Source organism: Chiroxiphia lanceolata, chromosome 6, assembly GCF_009829145.1.
Source record: "Chiroxiphia lanceolata isolate bChiLan1 chromosome 6, bChiLan1.pri, whole genome shotgun sequence".
Lineage (NCBI taxonomy): Eukaryota > Metazoa > Chordata > Aves > Passeriformes > Pipridae > Chiroxiphia > Chiroxiphia lanceolata.
Genome location: NC_045642.1, coordinates 20,326,497 through 20,349,045, shown reverse-complemented (window position 1 = coordinate 20,349,045; position 22,549 = coordinate 20,326,497). Strand labels below are relative to the sequence as shown.

At 41.1% G+C, this 22,549-nt stretch overlaps 1 protein-coding gene across 2 annotated transcripts in view; it reads right to left on the bottom strand.

Moving 5' to 3' along the window:
- LDLRAD3 (low density lipoprotein receptor class A domain containing 3) overlaps positions 1 to 22,549 on the bottom strand; it is a 109,290-nt gene that overhangs the window by 52,369 nt on the left and 34,372 nt on the right. For both annotated transcript variants that reach the window (XR_004357780.1, XM_032691998.1), the window contains exons 3-4: positions 3,805 to 3,930; positions 761 to 895 (exon numbers count right to left, since the gene is read on the bottom strand). Coding sequence is in view for 1 of the 2 variants with exons in the window: in XM_032691998.1 (XP_032547889.1) it covers positions 761 to 895; positions 3,805 to 3,930 (261 nt within the window). In the remaining variant the exon portion in view is untranslated. The remainder of the gene's footprint in view (positions 1 to 760; positions 896 to 3,804; positions 3,931 to 22,549) is intronic.

Genomic DNA, 22,549 nt, shown 5'->3' with positions numbered 1-22,549 from the left:
TATATATTAAAGTCATTCTCCTTCAATTTCACTCATTACTTATTCCTTCATACCCTGCTCTATCTCTCTTCACATGCCCTGCTTTCTTTAGGCAGAAGCATATCACACCTCCCCTGAAGATATCCAGCACTAGATGTAGACTTTAGCATAGGTTAAAAAAGAAAAAAAATTAAATCAAAGACTGTGTTTTGAGATTCTCACAAGATTCAATACACAACAAGTTCCAAGCAAAAATCTTCTTCTGCCTTCATCCTTTACTCTAAATACAGAAACAAGGAAGGGTAGGAATAAATGCTTTCACTGTAGACTTGTCCTGCAGTGAAACATGCCTTTCAGAAAGTAACTGAGCAGTGAGGATCTAAAGTTTTAAGACTACACAAGATTTACTCATCTGGTAAATAGACAGATTCACTTTCAACTGTACTTTTACTATCAATCCCCCTGGGTCCAATCCATCTTGCAGAAGTTACTAAATGGATTCCCAGCAACTTCAGTGAGCACTGGATCACAGATTATAAGCACTTCCTGCAAAAATGTGTTTTTAATAATCTGAAAAAGATACCAGTCTTCTGAGCACTGAAAATGAAATGTATGCATGCACACACACACACTCTACACACTTCATTATTTGCAGAATGAGGAAACCGCAGCTCCAGCCAACTTAGAGCAAGCCAACAGAATCTTATTTTCTGCTGAGCCTGTTCCATGTTAATTTGAGTTGGAATATCATTGCAGAATAGAATAAAAACTCTGTGCCTACCTTGAGGGCTTTCGCAGCTTTCTTCATCACTGTTGTCTTGGCAGTTATTTTGACTGTCACACACAAAGCTTTTATCAATGCAAAGACCATTTTTACAGTGGAATCGGGCAGTAGAGCAAAGCAAGGGATTTGCTGCTGCAAAAAGAGAAAGTGAGATCTTTCATTAGAAATTCTCTTACCCAGGCGGTTAAATAGCCCACAAGCAATCAGTGACAACAGGTCTCAACTCAACAGTTGGAAAGTCTGCTGAATATGTGAATAACTTGGCAATCAAACAACCTTCCCTCTAAACAGGGAAAGCTGAAACTTCTAATTCGTGCAAGATTTATTACAATTAGCAAAGATTTACTCCACCCACAGTTGTGATAAGCCTTCTGTTCATTTTCATGAGAGCCCCAATCATGATCACTGTTCCACATTTGCTCACACTGAAGACATATGGACTTGAACTGCCTACCATAAACACCTCCTGTCGATTCCTTCTTCAACAAACTCAGTTTAGTTTAAGTTTCATATTATCGGACAATGATCCTGGCTGAGAACTGCCAGGCAGTGGTTTATTTACCTTGCTTCTGTTTTTTTCCTCCTTCCCCATTTTCCTCACTATTTTGAATTGATACAATGGCACTGCTGAGATCTCTCAACTTCTCATTGTTTGAATTTCAACTCCTTTTTAAGGGTAATATACACATTATAGTAGCATCCAGAAAATCCTTTCACATAAGGCCCACTGTTGCACAGAGAGCAAAAACAGAATGGTATTTAAGCAGACTCATTTAGGTAGAGCAGTCTTCTCATTCGTGCCAAACCCAGCAGTAAGATGCTCTAAGATGCCATGCCCATTTTTATTTAAAGCTTCAAGCAGTGCAGTTTTCAACCCTTCTAGCAGATTACATCACACCTCAATGCATCTCACTGTCAAGGAGGTTTTCTTGATACATATTTCTCTTTTCTCATTTCAACCCTCTACTCTTAGCTATAGCCCAGTACATATAACTACACGTTCCCTCCTTGAACAGTGTTTGCACCCTTCATATACACCATATATAGCCTTAATCTCCAACAGTCATTGCTTAGCCAAGATATGCATAACTTAGCTGTTTTTAATATCTACTCATAAACCAACCTCTCTTCCTTAATCATTGTTGGTACTCTTCTCTGACTCCCAACAGTTTTTGGTAATGAGGTGATAAACTGAATGCAACTTTCCAAATGAAAACCTTAAAAAAGTTGTTTAGGTGCCCTGTCTGCTTCAAACTGCTTCTCTGCCACAATAACAAAGGGCATTTCAGTTTCCAAATACTAACTGGCTTCCTATTTTTTTATTCTTTAAAGTAAGAGCTGGATTTAAAGAGTCTTTTAAAAAAATATAAAACTTTAAAGTCTGCCCTGCATATAACCTGCAGTATATGTAACCAACACTCCCAATTTCTCCAGCTTCCCAAAAGCATGTTTATCATGAACATGCTAAAGCTCCTTTGCTTTAAAACTGCTGCATGCTTGTATGCCATTGATTTTTGAGGTCACCTTAGGGCCTACATTGTTGTTCTTCATAAGTAGCGACTGACATTCAGAATGCTAGAAAATACCAAGAGTATGCTTAAATGGCATAAAGAAACGGGGAGATCAGCAGCATGTTATCATCAGCTGTAAAGTCCCGTTGGAGCTACACACTACAAGCTCACAGGAAATTGTTTCATTCACAACAAACTTCAGGAGCTGGTGCACCTCCAGTTGAGACCTGCTGCTTATCAGTCCACTACCTCAAGGGTACTCAAAGTACTTTTGTCAAAACTTTTTTCTAGTCCACTTGTTTAAGCATAACCCAGAGGAATTTCCTTAGCCTTCAATCTTCCTCTAGCTTCACTTGCTCTGCAGAAGTGCTACATCACTGCCACAGTCTTCCCAGGGCTCAAACCAGACTCTCTAGGCCAACAACAGATGGCACCTTAAGAGATATTCATGCTGTGGGGGAAAGCACATGAACAAGAAAGGCAAGTCCTCCAAGAAGCAGACAGTGATAGATTACTGTAAAGATCGCCCCTTTTGTTATCTTTGAAAGTTGGTGTCTGTTGTCCTCCTCCTGACCTTTAAATGTTATTAAAAAGAAATACTCAGCAAGCTCCAACAAGATAGCGAGCAAGTAATTTCCTGCAAGCTTTTACCTACAGACCCATGCTTTTACCAGCTCTTGATAATAACAACAGAACTGCTGGCTTGAACATAACTTTTCCTTACTGCTATGATATATCCCTGCTAGACTTACAGATACAAAAGGATCTACATAGCCACATGCACAGAGTTTAGCCCAAGTCAAGCAGTACTTCAGATGAACTCTGTGCTGCAACTTCCCTGCAAGTTGCTGAACAGCAGCTCAGTCTGAGATTAGCTCAGTTGGTTGGAGCATGGTGTTAATAACACCAAGGTTGTGGGTTCGATCCCCATACGGGCCATTCACTTAAGAGTTGGACTTGATGATCCTTGTGAGTCCCTTCCAACTCAGAATATTCTGTGAAGTCTGCGCATTGGCAGGCATGCCTGCCTCCAAAAACCTCCTTCTTCCAAGAACCTGTTTCTCAAAATATGCCATTATTTGCTTTTTTGTTGTTTGAGAACATGTATAAACAGAGACACCTAAACGTACTGATTAACAAATACATCATATTCTTCAGGCAAACAAAAATGGAACAATTCAAAGTGATACTTAATATTTGCCCAATTTGAGTTACATTTGAGTAGAGGGAACATGTTCAAAGCAAACATGAAGCTTAAAACTCATTCAAAAGTCACAAACTCATTTCAAAGTCACAAAGAGGCTTGAAGTATCATACAGGCATTATATGCAAAGCAAGAGTGAGCTGGACCTTAAAAAAAAAACCACAACACAGACTGATTTATAAAGTGAAAATACAAGGATTATGGGGGTTGTAAATGATAGGGAGAATATTTGACTCAGAAACTAAAGGCTATCGAATTCTTCTAAGTGGTATTAATTAGCTGAAAGAAGCAGCAGTGCCCTCACTCACACACAGACCCACACTTACTGCAGTTCTCCTCATCGCTGCCATCGGGACAGTCCTCGAAGCCGTTGCAGCGGAAGCGGCCAATGATGCAGTGGATCCCACTGGCGCAGGGGAAGAACGTGGCACCACATTTGGATTTGGCTTTCGCTGGGAGAAGATAAGAGACAGAAGTGAGCAGAGGTGAGGGTAACAATTTACAAAGGTCAGAGATGCTTTTGTAGCAGTACAGTTTAGGGTGCTCTATGCAGCACTGCTGGCACACGTTAGGTGCCTTCCAAATTCCCTATGGCCTGCTTTCAAGTACTTTAAGTATATTTGTGAGATTTCACCTGCTTGGGTTGAATTTTTTCCAATTTATGCAATTTCCAGAATGATTGAAACATTCAAACTTAAAACTAGTCAAATGGCCTCTCAAAACAAATTTAAATTGCTCAATGCTTTGGAGTACCAATATGTAAATTTGCCAAGCAGGTACTCCTAACAGTCCCCCGAAGACCCACGTGAATTTAACCAACATTCTACATTGGAGTAAAACTATAAACACAGAGGGTCGCAATTCCCAGAAAACAAGACCAACTTGACCTCTTTGCATGAACTTCTGTGGTAAATGTCACTGGCCCAGGCACAAGTCCAGGAAACAGACAGGTAAGCCAATCCTCAGGTGGAAGACAACAACCCTCAGAGACAAAGGTCTGTCTGGACTAGTTGTAAACCCCCACCACAACCTATAGCTCTATGTCATGCTGAGTCCACAACCACTAAACAGCACCAAAAGTCTCGATCTTGTACATCACCAAGCTTCTCTTGCTTGCTGAGAGAAGCCAAGCACTGAAGTGCCCAAGAAAGACAGAGATAATGAACACTGCAAGAAGTTCTAAGAATTTGGGATCTGTAGGCAAATTTGGACAATGACAGTTACAGAAAGAGTAAGGAAATATCTGAAGAAGAAAATGAGGAATACAGAGATATCAAACAAATTAGTGTCTTTGTGAGAATAAGAAAGACAAGAGACACTCATGGAAGTATGTTTCAGGCTGCAAAAGTCAAACTCAAAAAAGACAATGCTATAATTAATACTGCCTTTATTCAGTATGATTTATATAAAACTGAGTGCAAAAGGAACATGAGTTATATAAATCACATCTCTTGCTGCAGTTCTTCAGGACAGAAACTACATCTATTTCACAGCACCAGCACAGCTGTTCATGAAACACCAAATGCTAACAATAGCATCGAAATGTGTTTAACAAATTATTGCAGAATCTCATTATGGTCTCAAGTACTATGCATTTTTTACTTCACTGCACAGCAACTCTTTACAGCAAGAAGAGAACACTGCCCTTAGCTACAGTGATGCAGATGCTTCCACCATGATGTCCAGGGCAAGCACCAGCTAAGTCTTGTGGTACCACCAGCCTAGAAGAAAACAACTCCTAAAGTAAAAAAACCAATTTTACAACAAGAGATGTGGTTACATTTTTTTCTCCCTTTTTCTTTTTCAAATTATCCCACGACACAATGGACCACATCAGAAGACACTGAACTCTTCAGAAAGTACACTCTAAAGCAAAGGCAGTCTCTGAAGAAAGAGTATGCTGGTAACTGCAGGAAGGTGCGTATGGTATCATGTGGTAATACCATGCACAGACCAGTGATGACAGAACACCAGAAAAGAAGCCAGATCCATAGCTTACAGGCCTTTGAGTAAATGTTTCCTATTCCTTCCTCAAATCTACAAGATGTGTTTACAACTCACAGGTTTTGAAATGTGACATATCTGGGGATAACAGCAACATGCAATTATTTTATGTGGCTCTTGGGCACATCAGCACACCAACCTGTGCTGTTTTACAAGGCCAGGACAAGGTCAGAGGCAACCAGAGTACATTAAGAAAGGAAGTGTATCCAACAGGGATAAACAGTTTTAGCATTCCTTTGTAAGGAATCCTCTCTTCCAAGGTTAAACACTAAGTGCAGCTGTAGTAAAGCCTTCTTCCATCACTCAACAGAGTGCATACAAACTGTTTTAAACCACAACTACAGTAATTCTCATTTGATTTAGTGTCCTCCAAAAGCAAGTTCCTGCAGTTCCTCTCTTATATGTTTTTTGTCATTATACCAGTAGTTTTTACTTAGAATTATGAAGTGTAAAATAGGATGTATCACTGAATTTCACATATTCAACTAGCACTTTTTCTGAAGAGTATCCAAAGTCCACTTGGGGAAAAGAAAGTGAGCCATTACTTTGTAGGAAAACAGGTGATAAATTACCCTGAAGTAGCTGCTGTACTTCACACTACTAGCAACAGAAATCCCTCAGCCAAGACATCTGAGCCCCGGCAATTCTCCACACAACTTCAAAGAGCAACTTCTGTGTTGAGAGTTCTGAGGTAGACTGATCTTAGCTAAATAATTCAGTAACCACAAGGACTGAGGCATCATAATACTCCCAGTCTTTAAACAAAAAGCAGCAAAACAACCTCAGCAACAGATACAGTGTCATCAGAGCAAGCAGTCTGTACTAACACTAAGAAGCCAGACAACTGCTGCTGGGAGCATGTGGTAGTAGCATGTATGTGAAGAGTTGCCCAATGCTTCATGTGTTGGGTTTTTTTCATTTGCTGTTGTTTTTCTTTCTATGAAAGCTAACATCTTCTTGAAACCATATAGTGAATTTACATTTCCCAGACCCAATGACTGCTTCTGGACATCATCTTATTTTATAGGTGTATTTTGAGCCAGAACAATTCCAGGAAGGGAGAAAAAGGAGAAGTTCCAAGAGTTTCAAGAGGAAGAAGAACTAAGAAAGTGGAAAGCAACTGTGCTTTTGCTTCTGTTAACATTTACTGGATCCCATTTCTTCAAGCAGGCTTACTTCACTCATTTGAGGTCTGAATTCAGAGGCTATCCTTTATCCGCTCTGAAAACGCTGACAAATTAAGGTTTCCAAATTATTTATTTCTAAAATTTCTAACATGGACCATCTCTTACTCTTGCAGCCTTACTCCTCCTGGCAGACTTCAGACTGTGAATTGTCAAAACCTGAGCCTCTGGCTCTGGAAGAGCAGAAGTCATGTGCCTGCACTTTCCTGATCAGAGCTAGTGGCGGTGAATGCTGCAAGAGCTCAGTTTCACACTCTCAGGTATTCTGGCCCCGAAAGGTGAGAAGGCCCAAAGCACATCTTGTGCATTACACTGAGCTACCAGAGTAAAGCCATAAGCAATATTTAATGTTTGACCACACCTGGAAGAAAAAGATGCTGGAATGATCCAGAACAAAGTCAAGTTTCTGGAAAATGAACTCTTTCTTCTGTCCAAAGCATACGGATACCCCATCAAGAAGAGGGAAAATCCATTCAGGACAATTATTTAATGTAAGTATTACTTAGACAGCTATATAATTTTAGTTCAATATTTTCTCCCCAGACCTTTTCCTATCTCCTCCTCCTGAGTGAGCAGCCAGAGAAGAAGCAAATTCTGTTTTCAAATAACTGTTTATCAAAAGAACACATACTAGTAACCAGAGACCAAAAACAAACAAGAAACTAAACACCTTTAAATCATGTCTGTTTCCTTTCTATATAGTCCACTGATTTTATTTCTTTTTTAACAAGGGAAGGAAAAAATAACAACCAAAACCCAAATGCAATTCTTCCTATTTGGAATAGGCCTGATACATACACAATCCAACCCAAATTCAAACCTATACTTACCTAGGAGACCCTGCAAATATAAAAGAGCATTTCAAATACCATAGTGATTCACTAGTCACACAGGTAGCCATTTACTAGACACAAGTCTTGCTCCCAAACAGAACTTAGTTTTCCAAGTTCCAATTCCACATACAAAATGCATTTCTCATACGCTGCCCATAAATGCAGGAAAAATGAGAAAACAGTAACAGCTTAGTCCAAGTCACATCCTTTGACACTGGAGAACTCCACTGAGGAATTCCTGATTTTCAATTTTACATTTTTTTTGTTCTCTGATAGAGTTTTCCTGAGGTTTTCAAGCATTGTTTGGTCGGTGCTCATAAGGTTCCTATGGAAAGCACAATCGTTTCTTCCAGAGCAGAAAGGTACCTTTCCATTCTGCAGTGATCTCTGGAGATACCCTGAACATGAAGGGGCTGTCCATCTTCTTCAGGTCTTCAGCACCTCATAGGTAACAGATATAGACACCAGGATCCTGACTGCCTATAGGACATTCAAGGCATGTGCTGCACTATTCCAGCATTCCTCTGCAATTCCTCCTCCCACTGCACGACTGTTACAAAAAGAGTTTTCTTCTCCTTTGATCATCACTGTGTCTCCTACCGCACAAGTTTCAAGTTTTCAGGCAAATCTGCATGTGGTAAGATTTACGTTTACCCAAAAGCAGCCATCTATTCGGCTCCTTCAGTGATGTCAGCCTTGAGAAGCTTTCAAGGACAGCATTACCTCTGCAATCTATGTTCTTCTCTGTTACGCTTGGTTGAAATGGGCTCAGGATAATAAAAATTACTGGGATATCAGGAAATGACAGAAGAGAAGTGAAAAAGGACACAGGCACATGTGGATCATCTGACCTTACAGTATTATAACTAGCTAAAGCAAAGAGAAGGGAGAATTTGGTTGTTTTTAAAGGAACTGGTAAGTCCTCCTGAACCCAGGTTTCCAGAAACCAAGAAACTAAGAGACCACACACTGGAGGGGCAGGAGTAAGGGCTGATGGACATATTTGAAATACATCAAGAAATCACACAGCAACTTACAAAACTGTGTCTAAAGAAAGGCTACACAAATAGCAGATCCAGCCTGGATTCAATACAGCAAGTACAAAAAACACCCCAAAAAACCACCATCCAAGGCATTTCTGAACCTATGGCAGAAAGGATCAATTCCATCCAGTTTCGCTCTTCATTTGTTACCTAGTCATGGCAGAGGCAATCCAAGACTGGGAAATTAAGATGAATCTGTACTGACATTTCACAAAACAGAACTGCCATGGTATTTAAAATTATGGTATTTAAAGTATAAGTGTCAGTGAACTACCATGCACTTGAGAAACCTCCTCTAGACTCCATTGCCCATGGGAAGAAATTGCTCTTCAATAAAATATTCTTCTCATCTCCTAAAATTCAAGCAGGAAGCAAATGGTGAAGATGGTGGCAGAGAACTGCTGGCCACAGTACAAGCTTGCCAAATGTTTCCTCCAGGTTGCTTTGCTTAAGTTCAAGAAAACTATTTTGGCAGTTGTAGGTGTGAGTGCATGAAGTCACTCCTTATGCTACACAGAAACCGATCCTCTCAACCCTCTTCTTTAAGTGCCTAAAAAAATAGTAACTTCCCATCAGGACCAGTAGTACACTCCACTGAAGATGTGACAGTTTGCAGGCACAGCTCTATGGCACTAACAGAAAAACATTTTACTATCTTTAGGGTGCTAAGTGTGATCCAGTACTATTTTTAGAAAATTATAACACATTATTTCTCAGCAGAGATGCACAATAGTAAGGGAAAAGAAACCAGATTTGGCATATACTGTGTATAACTTTATATTGTATACAGATACCCCCCTAAATAAAAGCATCTTTGACACTCTTGGCCACAACAACTTCAAATCTGAATAACAGGTTACAACTGATCTTCTGCGATGGGCAGGTGATTTACTTTCCCTAGATGGAGCAGCAAAGACATCAAATGTGTTCTATAATTATCAGTAACAATTACAAGTAAATTGCAGTTGTGATCTATATATTTGAGGAATATAGCCAGGACAGATGCTGTGGCCCAACTTCTTGGAAAAAAATTTGTCATATGTAACTCTAAGTAGATAGTAACCAACAGTTTAGATATCACAGTAAAATTTTACTGTGACCCACTGTAGTGCCACAATGCTTAAACAGAAGCATTGCACATTTAGAACAGGTTAAGTTTTTTCTTACAGAAGCCAAGACACAGTGTTGTTAATGAACCTTTAGGGAAAAGAATTTCTGACTGAATTGTTACTGACCCTTCAGCCTCACCTCTGTGCTGGGAAGATCATGGAATAGATCCTCCGAGAAGCTGTGCTAAGGCACCTGGCATACAAGGAGGTGATCTGGGACAGCCAAACAACACAGCTTCACCAGGGGCAAGTCCTGCCTGACCAACCCAGTGGCCTTCTGTGATGGAGTGATTGCATCAGTGGACAAGGGAAGGGCTATTGATATCATCTCTCTGGACTTCTGTAAGGCCTTTGACACAGGATCCCCCACAGGATCCTTCTCTCTAAACCACAGAGAGACAGATTTGACGGGTGAATTATTTTGTGGATAAGGAATTAGTTAGACGGTCAGACTCAGAGGGTAGTGGTCAACAGCTCAATGCTCTGACGGACAACTGTGACAAATGGTGTCCTGCAGGGGTCCTTACTGGGACCAGTGCTATTAAATGTCTTCATCAATGACACAAAGAGATTGAGTGCACCCTCAGCAAGTTTGCTGATGACACCAAGCTGAGTGGTGCAGCTGACACACCTGAGGGACGGGATGCCATCCAAGGGACCTGGACGAGCTCGAGAAGTGGGCCCATGGGAACCTCATGAGGTTCAACAAGGCCAAGTGTAAGGTGCTGTACTTGACCTGGGTCAAGATAACACCCAGTATCAATACTGCCTGGGGGATGAATGGACCAAGAGCAGTCCTGCCAAGAAGGACGTGGGGTTGCTGGTGAACGAGAGGCTGGACATGAGCCAGCAACGTGCACTTGCAGCCCAGAAAGCCAAACACATCCTGGGCTGCATCAAAAGCAGAGTGGCTGGCGGGTTGAGGGAGGTGATTCTGCCCTTTACTCTGGTGAGATCCAACCTGGAGTGCTGTGTCTGAGTCTGGGGTTCTCAGCACAGGAGGGAATTGACCTGTTAGAGTGAGTACAGAGGAGGGGTACCAAAATAATCAGAGGGCTGGAGCACTTCTCCCATGAGGAAAGATTGAAAGAGTTGGGGTTGTTTAACCTGGGGAAGAGAAGGCTCTGGAGTGACCTTATTGTGGCCCTTCAGTAGCAGAAGGGGACCTACCAGAAAGCTGGAGAGGAACTATTTACAAGGGGATATAGTGACAGGACAAGAAAAAACCAGCTTTAAGCTGAGAGTAGATTTAGATTGGATATAAGGAAGAAATTCTTTACTGTGAGGGTAGTGAGGCACTGGAATAGGTTTTCTGCAGAACTTGCGGATGCCCCATCCCTGGAGGTGTTCAAAGCCAGGCTGGATGGGGCTCTGAGCAACCTGGTCTACTGAAAGGTGTCTCTGCCCATATCAGGGGAGTTGGAACTAGATGCTCTTTGATGTCCCTTCCAACCCAAACCATTCTATGATTCTATGACTGTGTTGCTGTTGAACCAGCTAGTCCACAACCCTAGCATTTCACACCTAGTTATAGTGAACTAGGCACTTTTTACTACATGCAAAGACAGCACACAACAAGCACTCAACATGATGTGGCCAGTAGGACAAGCCTATTTCCTTCTTTTAACTTTACAAATATTTCTATTTTGAAATATTTCTCAATTATTTTGCAATCTGGACTGAGTAGACAGGATGTATCAAATACAAGAGCTCTCATTTTTAGACAACCTACAGTTAGGAGTAAACTGCACAGAACTTCAGCATCTTTGAACTCAAATTGTTGCCTTCGAACCTCTCCAAGTAGCAATCAAGCAAAATAACTTTAAGCTGCTTCACAGCAAAACGTCTCAACCGAACTGATGATGATTTATTCAAGTAATCAAAACTTGATTACTTGCATGTGACAAGAGCAGTTCTCCTGACAGAAACTGTTGTGTGCAGATGCTGCATTACTGCAGAGCCACAAGCATTTTCCTGACTTTGATAATGAACCACCTTAAAGTTCTCTGCTGTTGTTAATTTAGTTTGAGAGATGCCACAGCTGCATCAGACAGACTCTTTTGATGCACGCGTGGCAAGGTGCAGCATTTCAGTAACGGCTTTACATGAAAGAGTTAAAGGTTTTAACTTTAATTTACAAAAGAAGGAATGATTTTACAACACTTTATAACACAAGCAGGATGGCACCAGGATATGATGCCTTTCACCCCAAGAACTGCTATAAACCCTAACTGTTAAAACTTAGTTATTTTGGGTTAGTTAATTGCTGTTTGGACCCTACAGTATTTTCAGTTTAGTTCCCAGTGGGAAAGCCACTGCAACCTGCAGTCACTCAGCTGCCTCAGCACAGATGGCAAATGCACCACTTGCTGGCTCACAGAGCTCTAGAACAGGGCTGTCTTGCAGAACGACACAGAGAATCACAGAATCATAGAATCGGCCGGGTTGGAAGGGACCTCCAAGATCATCAAGTCCAGCCCCACTACCACCGTGGTTACCAGACCATGGCACTAAGTGCCACATCCAGTTGCATCTGAAAAATCTCCAGGGATGGAGAATCCACCACTTCCCTGGGCAGCCCATTCCAATGGCTGATTACCCTCTCTGTAAAGAATTTCTTCCTAATATCTAATCTAAACCTCCCCTGGCAGAGCTTAAGACCATGCCCTCTTGTCTTACTGTTGATTGCCTGGGAGAAGAGACCAACCCCCACCTGGCTACAGCCTCCTTTCAGGGAGTTGTAGAGTGTGATGAGGTCTCCCCTGAGCCTCCTCTTCTCCAGGCTAAACAGCCCCAGCTCCCTCAGCCTCTCCTCATAGGACTTGTGCTCAAGTTCCTTCACCAGCCTTGTTGCTCTTCTCTGGACCTGCTCCAGCACCTCAATATCCTTCCTGAACTGAGGGGCCCAGAACTGGACACAGTACTCCAGGTGAGGCCTCACCAGCGCTGAGTCCAGGGCAAGAATCACTTCCCTGGTCCTGCTGGCCACACTGTTCCTGATACAGGCCAGGATGCCATTGGCCTTCTCGGCCACCTGGGCACACTGCTGGCTCATGTTCAGCTTCCTGTCAATCCCAACTCCCAGGTCCCCTTTCTGCCTGGCTGCTCTCCAGCCACTCTGTCCCCAGCCTGTAGCGCTGCAGGGGGTTCTTGTGGCCAAAGTGCAGGACCCGGCACTTGGCCTTGTTGAACCTCATCTCGTTGGAATCAGCCCAACTCTCCAGCCTGTCCAGGTCCCTCTACAGAGCGGTAGAAAAAAAAAAAAAAGGTTGTCCTCTTTGACTGAGCACACAGCTTCGGGAGGGACACACATGGAGTGTTGAGGGAGGAACAGGACACCCGCCTAGCCAGCCAGTTCAGCTGAATCAACCCTGGCGATCAGTGGGGTGACAGATGTTGCAGCCAGATCGCCCTCACATCCTCTGTTTGCTTTTTCCTATCTCGAAAAAAGCTTAGCACTTCGAGTTGCATTCCCAGTATAAAATCCACCCAACAGTCTACTATGCCAGAACTTCTCCAATTCAAAACAAGACAGCTATTTAATGTAATGAGTTTTGATACAAAACACAGACAACTGCAGGGCATTCACTGCACCTACAGAAAGCCCTTGGGTCACTCTTTCCTTTACTCCCTGTTTAACCAGGCAGGTGAAACAGTTGCTAGTCATAAACTGCTAATGTAAACTCAGAGAAAATAATCCTAAAATCTGATTTATTTTAAAGGGACTAATTTTATTTTTTTTAAATTAGTGAAATTAGCCCTCTAGGAAACATCAGAGGTTGCCTCCAATACAGAAAACTATCAACCAACTTATGTGGGTAGTATTTACACTACAGTTAACAGTAAGAGAGAAAGGACAACGCTAAAGTAAAAAAGCCAATGGATTCTACTGCCTTGAAGAGAAAACTACTTTCTTCAAAAGAAAAGGGGAAAACCAAATTACTTCACTTTGGAGCTGAATTATGAGTCAGTGGCCTTTACCTCTGGACAGACAGTAAGGCCTTAAAGTAATCTTCCATGATCTAGGAGTCTATGTTTCAGTCCTTCAAAATCATCACAAAGCAGATGAGATGTCAGAAGAGAGCATAGACAAAAATCTTGTTTTTCAGACATTCAGTAAAGCAATTTCTCACTAAAAGAAGTGTTTTAGAAGTTACTACTCCCTAAACAACCCAAACAATAATATCATACAAAAGGACAAATTCGAAATCAGCTGTTGCACCACACAAATTAAGCACAACTTCAGAGTTGTTAAGTTACTCTGGATGAATACAGGCAGGACAGAACACCAACCTTAAGGGATTTCAGTAGCAGAGGCAGCCCTCCTCAGAGGACATCTGCATGCCTGATGGGCTACAGTTCCTCACTCCATCCTGGGATACTACCTACCTGATCTTTTTCTTTCAGTTCTGCCACTGATTCCATCCAACTGTTAAACCTGTCTGAGTCCAAGCTCTCCAACTGAGGTATTTTCTGACCCCCATCAAGAGGATTAAATAATTAGCACCACAAACCCTCTTGATCTCCTTGCATAAAAAGCTATCAAACATAAGCAGTTATTACTCTTGCCCTTACTCATGTGTAATTGAGCTTCAAATGAAACATTCACCATGGTCACTTAATTACAAATTACTTATTTTAACTACTAAGTATTTGGTTGCTTAATCATGAGTGAAAACAAGAGCTAATTCCAGTCTGATATTCCAAGTTAGGGAGTCATCTGAGTAAGTGACAAAAAGATCAGCAGCTGGCTTACAGCATCTTCCCAATTAATGCAGACACTCGTTTCAGGTGTTGCTTAATATTCAGCTTAGCTTAAGAATTCTGATGTTTGTTACCTACCTGCAAGAAATATTCCAGGTCAACCAGGAAATGACAGGAGGCAGAAAGAAACACAAAAGGAGACTTAAAAGCACTCAGTGATTTTAAGATGTGAATAGAAGAACAGAAGTCCAGAGGTATTCCATGTGTATATGTGCAGCTACTACAAAACATACAACTACTTTTATTGAGAAATTCCTAGCTTTCTGCTGTATACTCTAGTTATTTAGGAAAAGAAAAGACATTAGCTTTTTATACAAATTATAGTGGATTATAAATGAGACAACTAAAGACTGATTTTGTGGAGTGTAAGATTGTTCCTTACACAACACCTGACAGCTGGAATCCTAGCACATGACGATGCTTACTCCATTAACATTAATACACAAAATCTATTTTGACTGCAGCTTTTCATAGCCATGATCCTTCCAGGATGTGAGCTCCGTACAATGCTTCTCTCTTCCTAAATTCTGGCCCTGCTGTCAGATTTTCTCATTCCATATATTAACACCCCCCCCCAAGTAGTCAATATAAAAAATAATCCCTATTTATAGGTTTCTTATAAGGAATCCACCTGTCTAGAAGAGGCAAGGCAATCTTTGGCAAAGGCTGTCCAACTCAGTGAGCAGGCTTTAAACTGAAGGACTCGGGGTGTGAGGTCCAAAGTGGCAGTGCTCACTACATCACATCCAACTGTGATACCGAGATTCTGTGATTTCTTACAGTCCTGTACTTTCTCTGTAGGCATTTAAAATGCACTAGATAGAGAGGTAGTGTAAGGCAGGGCACCACAAAGGTAGGCTGTTAGTCCTATTTACAAGCAGAGTCAAATTCCCAGATCATACTCTCAAAAAAATGCCACAAGCCTCACACTTCCACCATTTCACATAGACTTTAGCAGGGACTCAGAGTTATGAAGCATTCAAGTTGCTGTAATTATACTATTTTAACATACTGCTTTTATATTTATCTCTATGCCTTTATCTTGTTTGTTATGCCTGCATCACTCTCTTCATGCTCATGGGGGGTAGCTCGGTTATTTCCATCAACCATTCACCTGTCTTTGGATACATCCATTTGCAGCAGAGGTTTGTCATCATCTCCAAAACTACATGCAGACAATGACCAAAGTTCACAGCCACCCAAGCCTCTTGTGAGTACTGTGAGCCTTATCACAGCCACTCTACAATTCCGAAGCAGCAGACACAGATTTGATGAACTAAAGACTAGAGATGCAGCTCTAGTACTTTCAAATTGTGTTACAATCATAAGGTAAAATCCTCAAATGTGAAAAAGTTATTTGATGTGATTTTTTGGAGGTTTTTTTAATATTTTTTTAAGCAGCAGGTTGCTAAATCACTTACTTGCAAGTATTCCTTACTTGCTTATTTATCTTCTCCAAAATGTGGTGAGCTTTGATACACCACCACTTCACAGCTATTTAGTTTGCACTACTATCAGCTTTTAGCTAGCAAGAGAGAATACAACTTACCAGACACCAGCAATGGAAATTTCTCAAAGCTAAAAGTGCACCTGGCTAGCAGCAACAGATTGCAGCAGGTGAGATGCCTCCACCTTTACACTTGTTGCAGGACCTTAATCCCAGGAATCTGAAAGCATCTCTTGAAAATATCACCCCGCCCCTCATCTTCTGTAACATTAGCCTTAGTCAACACCGTGCTTTGATCGATGCTTTAAGAATAATTTTCTGGGGCCACAATATACTAAACAATTGAAAGTCAGTAATCTTTACTGATGGGTAGGATTAATCCTGCCCGGGTCTTGGCCCACTGCTGTATTTCTAGATCTCAGCTGGTTTAGACAATCTCTTCTGAATTAAGCAGACATTTCTTTTTAACAAAACACTGCATCTCATTCTTCATTGCACTGAGCTCTGCTTGTTGAACAGAAAGCCTAGTATTTAAAAGGATAAGAGCCAGAGTTCCTGTGCCCTTTGTTCCTGTACATGAAAGCCATTCATTAGACTGACCCTGCTGAGAGGTTAAACCCAAGCAAAATATCTTCAGCTGTAATAACTGTACTATCATAATAAGCAGTCATTAAATAGCTTATAGAGATTGCAGAACTCATTGTCTCTACAAGACCTTTTCTCTCTGTCTTTTAAAGTGGCTTCTAGATCTGGTTACTTAGCAGTGTGGAAGTAATGAATTTGACTACTCTTGCAGCAAAATGTAACGCAAGGTGAGGACACATCTAAATTCAGACTGTCACCAGAACAATTGGGATTGTCAGTAATGACCATTTATGAATAAATTTTGTCTTTGTCTCCATTGTAATTTTGGCACTTACAAAGAGAAAAGCATGGGTACATAATGTGCCTTTAATATAATATCAGCTTGTAAGCTTCGTGTAGAGCAGACTCAAAGTGCACTCTTGATTCAGGGCAAACCCCATGATTATTTTTTTAAAGCAACGCACAGCAACAAATCCAAAGACCTTCTTCTAAAATCTACCCTGCATCAAAGAGGGCAGGACAAGGTAGTCTGACAGTCCTTATCTGAGGCTTCCAGACTTATGACACGGCTTTGAAGCTGGTGCGGCCCCCACTCAATCCACCTCCTTCCTACTGAAGCCCACACTAGGCAGTGTAGGAGTTTTTGCACTCAGGAGCTTCTCCAATGACAGCCCAACTTCCCCAGATATAACTTCAGTTTCAGTGGGATTTTTTTCTCTTTTAAATAATTTCCAGCCCTCTGATGCTGTGAAGCTTTTAACACATACTGTTCTTAAAAACTACTTCTTTTGTAGAAACTGGATGCCATTGTCAGTCAAAATGCACCTGAAGAAGAAAACCTAGCTAATCCACCTTTGTCCTCCAAGAGTTTCAGTTTCCCAAATGAAAGGTTTTAGAGCACAGGAAAATATTCTTCACACAATCTAGGAAACCCAGGCTACTAATTGCAGAGCGTGGGTTTCATTTAGCATTCATGTGAAAAGACTCTTTATATTTCATCCCTGTTTGTGTGTAACTGATCATTATGAACCCTTTCCCGCGAACTCTCCATTACCGAACGTGTCAAGCTGTGACACCTGTTGCAAGTGAACACCAGAGGGAGCAGTAAACATTTGTCTGGTAGGAAATTTTTATATTGGAGATGGAAAAAATAAGGAAAGCGAGGCACAGCAAACCCTGGAGAAACGTAAAAATGATTACTGTGGGCTGTAATTTCAAACTACAATATACTGCTAATCCAGCCTAACTCCCCACCAGTGTAGGGTCAACAAAGAGTTAGAGAAAGTGTGCAGATACAAACACTTTGAATGAGGGAAATTTAGTTGTGCCACGTCTCCCAGCCCGTCACTTCACATCCTGATGACACCAGAAGATTTACAAAGTCTTCTGAGACTATAAAGCATTTATACAAAATGCTGTGTGCATTTAGACGGATTAAATGGAAAGGCAAACATATCCAACGTAGAAAAGATAAGACACGGAACGGAATCTGAAAAAACAGATCATGTTTATTATATATAAACACACAGCTCAAACTCTACAGGGTAAAACCAAGAACAAAGTTTAGACACATAAGAGAAGATGAAATCAGAGATTAATACGCAAACATATCAGCAATGAACAAGTAATTGCAACACTATCTCAAATATTATTCTACTAACCTGGCAAAGAGTTAAAAATGTTTGCAAAACCAGCATGGTTACAACTGTAACAACACCGATCAGAAAGCGCTCCCACCACACACCTTCATCCTTGCACTACAGCATGCAGCCTACCAGACACAGGAGTTGCTCGGGTATTTGTCACCAGGATAGGGCCTCAGGGGCTCCAGTTCCCTGATACAGAAACAGAAATGGTCTTACCAGATCTGCTAGACACCTGGATTAAATTGGTTTCTCAGACTACCCAAATATGAGTCACAGTGCTCAGGACCATGAGAGTGTGTTGGTGTGAGACTGCAGAAAATCTTGGCTCACCCCACCATGCTGAGTGCAACCCAGCATCATACATGTGTATAATGTAGACGTTATAAAATCTTCAGTTCTGATTGCACTGGGTTCCCTGCAAGCACATGTGTCTCATCTCAGGAAAAGAGACAAAGCTGACCTTTAGTGGAAGCCTGTTTGGCAGGCGGCTTCAATACCTGCCTGGGGAATCCTTATTAAAACGGACCATTTTCATGCAGCACTTCATTTAATGAAGACATTCTCCCCCATGGAGGAGACTTGCCCATAAAGACTCAGTCTGAAGGACAATCGGGGAAAGGTCTGATGACGATGGATTGTTGGTGATGAAACAAGCTTTTTATTAACACAGTTCCAGATGTTCCTACAGACCATCTCTTGCTAGCCAGTGCAGAAGTGTGTTGGCAGCACATTCCTACAAGCACGGATGATGCCCTCTTGCTCAGAGGGCTCATCTATATACTCCAATTACAGCTTTTAACATTGATTCAAAAACCTGGTTTACCTTTATGTTCGTGTTGAATGAGTAACCATGACAACTGGAAACAGAAACACATGCGAAAGAGAAGTTTCTAACATGAGAACACACTGCCCCAAGGCTATCCTTGCGTAACATTTTTTTCTAGCCACAGCCTACACTCTTTAGCCCTTCAATTAACACAGTTAGTCACTGCATTCACTGCGTGCCACTATCTGCTCATCGCTGAACGTACAAATCTGGCACATAAGAGATGGCTCTCAGAAGAGCAATGAAGGAAAATCCAGGCTCCTGGGTATTTGGTATGTCTCTAATTCTGGCCGCTGTCATGCCAGGCACTTAGCGCGGATGATGTGCCATGCTCTGAATCCCCACCATCTGCTGCTCCTTAGCTGACAAAGGCAGCACATGTCACCTCCCCACTAGCTGCTGCTCATTACTGACAACAGCCATTCTGTGTTCACAATGTTCTCTCTGTAATAATCTAATATGAAGATGTACAAAGAGCAAAGGAAAAAGGAAACAGAGATGACAGAGTAGATTATAAGCTTAACTAAGAACATTAGCACACTCTTAAATCTCAAGAAGTGAATCCTTCCAACAGCAAGATGCGGTTCTTGGCCCCAAAGGAATAGGTCAACAGGTAGGTATAAAGGTCAGCACTAAAGATAATGCATTTCCCTCAAAATGTTTTGAAACATGCGAGCACCCATTTCTAGGCTCTTTCCATTTAGGTTCTCTATTTTGTTACATTTTGGCTTTTCCATATCGGATAACAGTAAGAATTGAGTGGCTCACAGCATGCAGCTCCCAACCTGACCAGGGCAAGCACTAACCCCAGGTATATATAATGCCTGGTGGTATGCAACCAGTGCAAGATTTAGGATTTATGCAATCAATACCTATAAGTTCCCACTGAAAGTCCTGTTGGTAAAGATTCTGCATTTGTCAAGAAGAGCTTGCTTCCATTATAAATCATCTACATGGCTAAAAAGCAGTAGTAGTAGTAACACTTGAAAAAAACGTGCATGACAGATACTGGATTACACAAGCTGATGAGCAACCCAACAGATGAGAACCAGAAGAGAAGGGGGGCGATGAACTACAAAAGAGTTCTCCATTGGCAGATACATTGATGATGGTAGATTACTCAAACTATAGACAACTGGAAGTACTCACAAAACATTCACATTGCTATGGTCAATTAATTCTTTTTCAAGCTCAATAAGTGGCTTAGAGGAAAAACAAAAGAGATTCTGCTTCAAGCAGTAGTCCTTCTTTACAACAATGTGGAGTCACTGTCTCAGCTTATTCCCTCCCTCCTATGCCTTTCCTTAACCCTCCTCCCTAGATAAAACCAGATAAAATTTTTCAGTCTTCACATCACCATGACAGAAGGCAAGAGTATGAGAAATGTTCTGTGCAGTAACAGCATATAGCCAGCCAGTGTGGGAAGTGTTAAACTGATCACAGGGCAGGGCATAGAGAAAGCACAGAAGATGACAGACAGTATGGATTCTGGCAAGTCTGGGAGATGGAGAGAAAGCCCACAGGCAAAGGGACATGGTTAAAAACAATGTTCCTGCAAAGTAGGAGACAAAAAAGGGACAAAAGGAAGAGAGGGAAGAGACAAGACATGAATGGACAACTTGCAGGTAATTCTGGTTTGCATCTTATTTCTTCCTCACACCCAGACTATCACTTTTCCACTCACGGGCCACAAAAAATGAGAACCAGACCACAAGTTTAAAGTTCTCCAAATGTTTGAAGGGGGACAGACAGGATGAGATCCTACAGCAATGGAATTGATAAAATATTGCTGTACATCCACATTCAACTATAAGACAAACCAAAAGAGAAAGACTTCCCACATAACCACACACGTGTGCATGAAACTGCCTCAGTGAGCATGCCAAAATACAGCATACTCGTCTCTGCAACAATACCAACCTACAGTACCAAAAGAATCCTGTAACCAAGCTTCTGTTCACACACAAACACTTCTTAGCAAGTCTAACACCTTTCAGTGTGAAATAGTTACTCGATGAGGAATCACAGGCAAAGCAACTTAAGAGTACAGCTGAGAGTAGAACACACTGGGAACTCAGCCATCTCATGCTGCTAATGCAACTCCTATGGCTTTGTCTCCACTTTGCTCAGCTACTGCAAAGCAAAATCACAGCAAAAAACAAAGGACTAATTTTGCTGCAAGGTAAGTTTTAGAAAGTAGAGCCTTTAGATAGAAGAAAGGTAACAAAGCCTAGCCTAAAATGATTAAAAAAAAAGTTTTATACCTATACAGCTGCTTTTCAATGCCTTATCTCTGAGCTAGGAACAAATCTAACAACAGATTTGGGCTGTATAAGCCCATCCAACTTTTGATTACTTTATGATGGAAAAGACTGGTTGGTAACACTATAGATTTGGAGACTCAAATGAGCACTATCTGCATTCTGTTTTGGCTTATCTGACCTGTCAACAGCAGGCTAGCATAGGATAGCACTGCTCTCCCTGCAAGTCTCTTTTCTGTGCTAATTTTCCATTTGTGAGGGTCATCAGATAGCAGATAGATGTATAGCAAGAGGAAAGAAGAGTCTAATTATCTCCATTGACTTGTGTAGGAACAAAAGGATGCTCATCCAGAAAGCTGGCTAAAAGTATTTAAATAGAAAACCCGACAAAGGACAATTCTGCAGAAACTTAAAATTCATGGTTGCAGCATAGCCTAGATCAGTGAGGTTTATTTCAGTCTGTCGTGACAAGAACAGCTCTTATGAACTGTCATTTTACAGCTATTTATATTTTATTGTCAGTTACTATGTTTATTACTGACTGTAATTCAACTGATTTTGGTAAGGAAATTTTTGAACAGTCACAAAGCATATTTTCCTGTTACTGATTCTTGGATAAATACCCAGTACAGCCTTCATTAAGAAAATCTTCATTAAGATTAATGCAAATCTTCACAAAAATCGTCTAATTGTATCAGGTGAAACAAAATTTCTGCAAGGCAGATGATGACAACACTCTTAGAGACAGAAAAACTCCTGGTTTGCATCCTATAAATACCAAGAAGTGCCATCATTCAGCTTGTTTTAAGAAGTAGAAACAGCACACCCAAAGTCACGCCAGCAGTCTATTCAGGAGTCAAGTAATAAGGAACCTGAGTCACACAGCTGTTGTCATCAGGAACATCTCACTGAAAGGTACAGGTTGAGCTTTGGATATTTTTATTGTTGCCAAAGCTCCCACCAATATAAATTCTGCTAGGGTTAAAACAGATATGCATGACAAAGATCAATCCTAATAACAGACCCATTCTTTCCTAAGATGTTAACATTTAAGTAAAAAAAAAACAGTTAAATTAACCTGTCTTCAATGTTGTAACACTAGCCTGATGCCTTATAAGGACTGCAAAACATTAGATATTTCATAGAGATACTTTTAATGCTTTAGAAAGTGAGCAAAGCTCACTGGCTTAAAGCAGAACTATATATGGAGATTTCCACAGCACAGTTATTAAAGCCCCCTTAACTTAAAAGGGATGGGTAACTGGGATTAGAGGTAATCAAGTTAAAAAAGCAAGAGCATTTAACAACACATGGTATTTCTATTCAGGTAATTTGAAAGAAACTTTTCTTTTTTCTTTTTGCTCCATAA